This window comes from Physeter macrocephalus, chromosome 8 (genome assembly GCF_002837175.3).
Source record: "Physeter macrocephalus isolate SW-GA chromosome 8, ASM283717v5, whole genome shotgun sequence".
Classification (NCBI taxonomy): domain Eukaryota; kingdom Metazoa; phylum Chordata; class Mammalia; order Artiodactyla; family Physeteridae; genus Physeter; species Physeter macrocephalus.
The window spans coordinates 70,254,538-70,262,536 of record NC_041221.1 but is presented as its reverse complement, the minus strand read 5'-3'; the positions used below and the strand labels follow the sequence as shown (position 1 = coordinate 70,262,536).

Genomic DNA, 7,999 nt, shown 5'->3' with positions numbered 1-7,999 from the left:
GGTGAAAGTGGGTTGTTAAAGTCCCCTACTATGATTGTGTTACTGTTGATTTCCCCTTTTATGGCTGTTAGTATTTGCCTTATGTATTGAGGTGCTCCTATGTTGGGTGCATAAATATTTACAATTGTTATATCTTCTTCATGGATCGATCCCTTGATCATTATATAGTGTCCTTCTTTGTCTCTTGTTATAGTTCCAGACAAACATTGTCTATAAGCTTACTTAAAATTTTTTATAGACAATACTAAATTTTTTTTTAAATCTGATAAATCTATGTGTCTGAATGATGAAAGTGTATTTTTAAAATATTATCCTTCAAGGCATACACATTAAAAGTGGCAGATATAACAAAATCAGGTGCCTTCTTCCAAGAGCACAGCTTTTCTGAAGGTACACCCCCTCTGACAAGTTCAATCGCATTGCCGGGTACCATAGACAATGAGGAATACATCACATCGCACAGTTGCTTGCTGTTGACATGAAAAGACAACTCAGCAGAAGAGCAGGATCAAATCCTCATTCTTTCTGGGAGAAGGTAATAAAAGACTTGAAAGCATTTATGCAGTAAATAAACAGAGGAAGTGTTAACAGGTTTAATGATCAGGTACCATGATGCCGGCTAGCACCCATACCTAATAAAAACACACATGTGCTCTTCTTCATTAGATTTGTATTAAAATCACTTGAGCATTTTTCTGATAAGTATTTTCCTTTTCCCAAAGTCATAAAAGAACCTTGCATGAGGAGAGTAACGACTGGCATCCTGTGTGGTGGTCACTGAAAACTCAGAGTGGCATTACACCCCAGAACATCTATGTCATAAGTCATTAATTCTTTTGGGAATACTTGTATTTAATAGAAAATTTAAAAATAGCATGTTTATTTCTTGTTTGCTTTACTTGCAATTATTAATTTTTCCAAAATTCACTTAAAAAGGCAGATTTATGTTGACATATATATATGATTTTTATTCCCATCATCTGATTGATAGAGCAACTGATTTTTATTAGGAGGGGATTTTAATTGGCTTAAATGTAATTCTATCTTACTAAGTATTCAAAGCATGTACTCCAAACAAACTGATGCCATCATCACTTTTTTCGTTTTATTAAAGAGTCCATGCTCTCAAACAGAGAAATTTAAATATTTTCCTTATCATATATTTCTCCCATCAACTCATGGCTATCAGCTAACATGAACAGAATTGAGACTTACACAAGTGCAAAAGGAGATATGGCCCTTCAGTAGGTATAAGGAATCTACTTTGCTAACTAACATTATTGTAATAATAATTTATAGGAAACATACTAACTTAAACAGGAAAAAAAAAAGCACCATTTATTATAAAGGCTAAAAGGAAGCTCTGACTAAAGTTCTTAAGTTTTTAAATAAAGTATACAAGACAAGCCTAAGATGTTTTAAGCATACAAAATTATAAGGGAAAAGAGATTTTTGTCTACAAAGATATTTTATGTAGATATTTGTTTTTCTTGTTTCTGATTTCTCATCATGTTGGGAAATATCAAAAAGTTCAAACTTTTACAAGTCTAGGCAAAAGAGTCCTAATCATAATGCAGGAGAATGGAAGTTTTTGATTCTAAGGACATTTCCTATGCTAAACAATTAGGTCATTAACCTGTAGTGTCCAGAGATGTAAGCTGGGAGCTAGTGAAAATTTATTTAGGCACATTCTCCAAGAATAATGATCCAGTGTTCTCCTGGCAACTAAAAAAGTACAGACCAAAATGGAGAGTAATAAAATGTTCATGGTTCACGAAGTTTTGGTTCCTAGACGCAAAGACTGAAATTTCTCAAAATTGAGTCAAAAGAATGAATTCTTACAACAGTCACCACATACGTTTCTAATCCTCCAAGTTGAGATTTGCATGAACTTATCTTAAATATTATACTTATTTTTTTAAAAGGACATTGCCCCATCCACTAAATTCAGCATAAATCAGATACCAAATCCAAATACTTCTAGACCAGCCCTTACACAGTACTAGTTGATAGTAAATCTACCTTAGTAGAATATTAAAGGCAATTAACTTCATTCTGCAACTTGCTGATATAAAAAACTATGATTTATGCAAATATTATTAGCCTTAAAAATAAAAGGTGGAAACATACTATAAAGAAATCAAGTCAATGTTCACAAATTTGCTATTTTAATATAAGAGCATTACATGAATCAGTGCAGTAAGGTCTAGATCTAATAGAAAGTTTAGCTGATGCAAAGTCTTCATCAATTCAAAGGCAAAAGTATATCATTTACTCTGCGTAAAATTCATAGTATAAAGATCATAGAATTCCAGATCATATAGATAAGCACTAATTTTTTAGTCAGATCATTTTAAACTATCTGCAGAGCAAATAATGTTTTTGCTTGATTACATAATAGAATTTTTAAATTTAAGATTCTCCCAGGAATAACTTGCTGTATAAAAATAAATAAATAAAGTAAAATTTAAAAAAAAAAAAAAGATTATCCCAGGAATAAATATGCATTTTGGCTTACAATGCCCCTAAGGAACCCTGGAAACTTTCTTCAACTTATCTTGAAATCATTAATATTTGACATTTATAAATAAATGCAAAGCTTTGTGTTTTCTTAATTCAGTTGATTATCATTAATCTTCTGATTGCCATTGAAAATCTAACAAGTCAGAAAATAATGACATTACAAACTGTATCCCAGAATACAAATGAATCAATAAAGAAATTATTCTACTTACAGACTTCCTCTTCTGGGGAGACTCAGCTCCTTCTGCAAAAGAAAAAACAAAACATGTATATGAGATGCTACATTAACCTTAGACTACTAGGACACCAGACAGGTAACATAAAATGTATCATCCTTATTATGCTTGATTTGGCATTTTCTATACTGAAAAGATTTTAGTGTAATTATTTTATGCTGGATCCCTTCTTACATTGTTCCCTTTATACACTGTATTTAACGGAAAAACCCTGTTTACCTAAATTCCAGAGCAGAAAAGACATCAATCCTCCCAAAGCAATGACAGTCAAATACTGAGTTGAGCTACATGACCCTATAATTGAGGGTAAGGGAAATCTGAGCAACCAAAGAACTTATCCAAAAAGGAAACAGAAGGAGGAGGAGAAATTTTGCAGAATTATAATTAAGTGAAAGGTGAAATGAAAAGGGTAGTGAAATCAGACTATTTGCCTCCAACAGAAATAAACTCATGCAAAACATTATGTCTACCAAAGATTATAATTTAAAAAAGAAATATAGCAAAAGTTTTCCTTCTGGTATTATTTCTCAAAACAAATGTGACTTATGATTTAGGATATTTAAAAGTAGGTTAACAAACTTCTAAAAAGGTAACCAGACAGCAACAACAATTAATATAGTGCTTTAAAAAAAAAAAATATATATATATATAGTGCTTTATAGTTTCAAAGGATGCTCTCACACTTATCTCAAATTAAGATCATTATCTACCTTTCTAGAGAGAGTCTATGGGAAAATAAAACAAAATAACCCAGCAAACAAACAAAAAGGGATACAGAAATACCTCCACCCACTAATGGAGCTTTCAGAAGCCTGGGCACTTGAGAATGATTACTTGATGACAATAATTAAAGAATAGGAAGTAATGAGTCACCTGGCTATTTTAACTCAAAATTTGAAAGGCTTGACTAAATTTGGGCTTTCCTTCCCATAATTATAATTTATTTTTTGGCTTGCCAGAAGCTCAAGGCATCATTTTTTGAAAGGTGCTTCCCCTTCAGCTTCAAACTCACCTTTCCTGTTCCCTATTTTTATTGGATCCTTAAATGTTTGTCATGGCCTGTGGCCTCACATCTTACTTCTAAACCATGCAATTTACTCCATCACAGCTTACAAAAAATGGACTTAAGAGCAGCAGCCCAGAGGAGGATCCTGTCTTAAATAGAACTTATTCAAAGTTATTACTTTACTCACTTATTAACTGGAAAATATATTTTGATGCAGAGTTATAATAATCAGATCACTGTTTAATTGCAAGAAAAAAAAAAAACAGTTTTAGGGACAGAGTGTTTTCTTCCTTCTCCCAATAGCTAACCATTTTCTTTTCACGGACTGCAGGGTTCAGTGGTGAAATGCTTTTGTTTTGTTTTGTTTTGTTTCGAGTTTTTCTTTAATCCTTCATTAGCCCCAAGAAATTATAGCGTTTGCTGAAGTTGGCTCCCTGATTCTGAAACATAAATATACCTTTATTTACTAAAGCCTCTAATGAGAAGAATAAAGTCTCTGACCAAGACAGTTTTCCTTGGGAACTGAAATGTAAATAGAACACCAATGAGTAATTGTCTCTATGTGTGTCTTGGGTTATGACAAGCACTGAGAAATCTGTTTGTATTCAGGTTAAAAAAAGAAAAAAAGGAAAAAGGAGAACTGCCTAGAAGTAATCATTCACCAGAGGATTTCTTTTAAAAAGAAATTACTGATCTGAAAAGGAATATATATATATAACTGAATCACTGTGCTGTACACCTAAAACTAACACACCATTATAAATCAAATAAACTTCAATAAAAAAAGAAATTACTGAGACCCACTACATAGCAAGAGGCCTAGAGCTTAATTAAATAAGTAAATACTGCTGTTTAGTCAGTTCATCTGACAGCAGCATTAAAAGAAAAGGAGGCGTACCTGAGGTGCTATCATTAAAAACAGAAAAAAATAAGTCAGATGTTGTTTCAGTTCTGTACGCAAACAGATCACTCAGAAGATATGAGGAGAAGGGCCAAATAAATGATTCCCAAATAATTCAATCAATCATATTCCACCAAATGACCCGACTGTAAGCTGGCTGCTTTGCTATGAGAAAAAACTGCTGAAACGGCAAGATAAGGGATGAAAACCGACTCTGTTTTTAATCAGAAAGCTTTCCAACAGGTCTAGAATTATGAGTTCTAAACACGAAGAAAGGTCACAGTGGGTAACCCCGCACTGCTGCTCCCCGGGACGGCGGCCGAGGTTGCAGGATGAGGGGCAGGGGACATTTAATAGCCCACTGTCAACTGACCCGCAGGGTCTGTGCTAACCAGGCTGAGGAGCTAATCCTCCTGACGGCTTGAATGTCAGGCTTGGAACTGGAAACTCAATTTGCTAGCAAATTGGAATCAGATGCGATGGTAATAAAGTGAGAGAAATGAATGTGCTGTGGCCAAGACCTTGTGAACAGTGGCTGCAAAAGCCTGCAAATACCAAGAGGGCTAAGCGATTGCAGACAGAGCCAGGAGGGGCTGCTGTCCTGCTGCGTGGGGAGGGACCACCCACTGATCAAACTGCACCGGCTGGACGTAAATGAGCAATATCAAGGCACTTACTGACCCAATCCTAGTGGTACGGTGCGTGTGTGTCCTTATTCTCTTAATGTCAGGATAAGGTCACTAAACCATACTTACCTAATTAGATAAGACATGTGGTATTGGTTCCGGTCATAAACCAAAGCTTGTGCTTAGTATATTTGGAACATGTGTAAAAAATTAGCATCAGATTAGAGAATAGAGAAGGGAAGGGGGCAGAGATAGAAAAAAGGGCAAGAAGCGTCCATCTGAACTAAAAAATATGTGATTATTAATCATCACAGGTTAAAGAAATGCATGAGTGTATTTAAGAATATTAAAATTTTAAAATTATTTTCATTGATATTGATTTTTCAGTGACATCTAATATTTTTTAGAATTGCTGTGTACCATTACTTGCTTGATAATATGATCTCCTTTGCCCCCCTTTCTAAAAATGTTGACTAGCAAATATGTGCATTTGAAAATAAAGACAAAGTTAATCTAAGAACTCTATTTACCTTCTTGTGATCTCTTGATAAGACTGAGAACACACAGATTCCTCAGATACTGAAAGAGAATTTCTGTGAGTCTGGGAAGAAAAGAAAGCATAACAAATGATCCTGCCCCTTTCCTTGGCCAACCTTGGCCTCAAAAGAAGATAACTTGTCTCGTTCATAAAGGCAATTGAGAAATAGCTGCAATGTTTAATATGTACAAGCAATTTCCACAATGGCAATTTAAAAAATATATACTATTTAATAAGTATTTAATAGTTATACATACACAAATAAAACAACATGGCAACACACGCCACATGTATTTAAGACATCTTTGAACTATTCTTTTTAACTTATGGGCCACTTTATGATTTAAAAGAGAAAGGAGATTTTATATCATATTACAAATATTATATTACAAATAAAATATCCCCTCCTTCAAGAGGTGGGGCTTAATTCTCTTCCTCTGGAGAGTGGGGCTGGACTTAGTGACTCCCTTCCAAAGACAGAGGAGGGAAAAGGAAAAGTAGCAACTTTTCAGTGGAGAAACCTGACAGACACCATCTGAACCAACCAACATTAATGATACCAACAATAATCATAGATACCATGTGCCCCTGATATGATGTCATGAGAAGAGACTTCACCTCTGTGACATTCTTCCTAAAAATCCTTAACTCCAGTCTCATCCTGGAAAAAGTACCGGGGAAAACCAAACTACTGAGGATCATTCTACAGAACATCTTTAAAACTGTCAGGGTTGTGAAAAACAAGGAACAACTGAGAAACTGTCACAGGTCAGAGAAGACTCAGGAGAACGATGATGAAATGCAATGTAGGATCATAGACTGGATTCTGAACCATAAAAAGGACAGTAGTGGAAAACCTGGTGATATCCAAATAAAGTGTTTAGTTCATAGTAATGTTCTAATGTCAATTTCATAATTTTGACAAATGTATTAAGGTTACATAAGATGTTAACATTAGGGGAAATTGGTGGAAGGGATGCAGAGATTCAACTGTCTTCAACTTTTCTATAAATCTAAAATGATTTCAATTTTTTTTAAGTTCTCTAAAAAGAAAGAGAGAGCTAAGGAGAAAGAAAGGCGTGTGTGTGTGTGTGTGTGTGTGTGTGTGTGTGTGTGTGTAGGCTAGGGCATGGAATGTATGAAAAAATATCTAAATATTCTAAGCTGTTCTTAAGGCCATATTTAACCCAGTATTTTAGAAGTTTATAGAAATAATCTAAGTGAGAGAAGCTTGTGACTAGGACCATCAGTGAAGATGGTGAGAAGCAGTCAGGTTTGAGATATGTTTTTACAGAATATACAAAAGCACTGGATGTGGAAGATGGAAGAGAAAGCCAAGAAGAGTAAAAGTTCTTGGCCTGTGCAAGGGGAGTTTGAGGGAAGAATGGTTCTATCTGGATACATCACATCCCAGATGTCTGTAAGAAATCCAAAGAAAAATTTCCAAACAGGTGGTCGGACAAACGAACCTGGGTTCAGGAGAGAGGTCGGGGCTGAAAATAGACTTTGAAGTCATTATCGTATAAGATGGTACGTAAAACCGTGTGCTGGAAGAGACAGGAGAAGAGAGAACAGGAAAAGAAGTGGCACATATACCTATATGTATATACATAGGACCACTTAAAATCTACAAAATCTAAATAGATTTTGGTTCATGCAGTGTTTCAAGGGGTTTGTTGTTTCCGTGTTTTGGTGGGTGTTAATTCAGGGTTGGGGTGTAAAGGTGTTTTGAGATTTTTAATTGGAGTAGTGCGAAGAGAGTTAGGAATATGGATAGGATGGTAAGAAATCATGTTGATGTATCTAGTTGTGGCATGTCATCAAGAGGAGGTTTGGCTCTCAATCTTTAACTTAAAAGGTTAACGCTGATTTAGCTTCTTGATGAGGTTACAGTATAGAGATGGACCACTTTTCAAAACTGTCCAGGGGTACTAGTTCGAGGACGATTGGCATGAAGCTATGGTTTGAGCCGCAGATTTCTGAACACTGTCCGTAGAATAAGCCCGGTCGTGTTGATATTAAGGTTGTTTGGTTTAGGCGCCCAGGAATTGTGTCTGTTTTTAGGCCCAAAGAGGGTACAGCTCATGATTGTAGGACGTCCTCAGAGGAGACCAACACTCGGACTGTTATTTCTATGGGTAAGACTATTCGGTTATCTACTTCTAATAG

The 7,999-nt window shown here is 35.2% G+C and overlaps 1 protein-coding gene across 3 annotated transcripts in view; it reads right to left on the bottom strand.

Annotated features, from left to right (window-relative positions):
• MAST4 (microtubule associated serine/threonine kinase family member 4) overlaps positions 1-7,999 on the bottom strand; it is a 599,104-nt gene that overhangs the window by 273,187 nt on the left and 317,918 nt on the right. For all 3 annotated transcript variants that reach the window (XM_055086603.1, XM_055086600.1, XM_055086601.1), the window contains one exon: positions 2,736-2,767. In XM_055086603.1, coding sequence (XP_054942578.1) covers positions 2,736-2,767 — 32 coding nt within the window. The remainder of the gene's footprint in view (positions 1-2,735; positions 2,768-7,999) is intronic.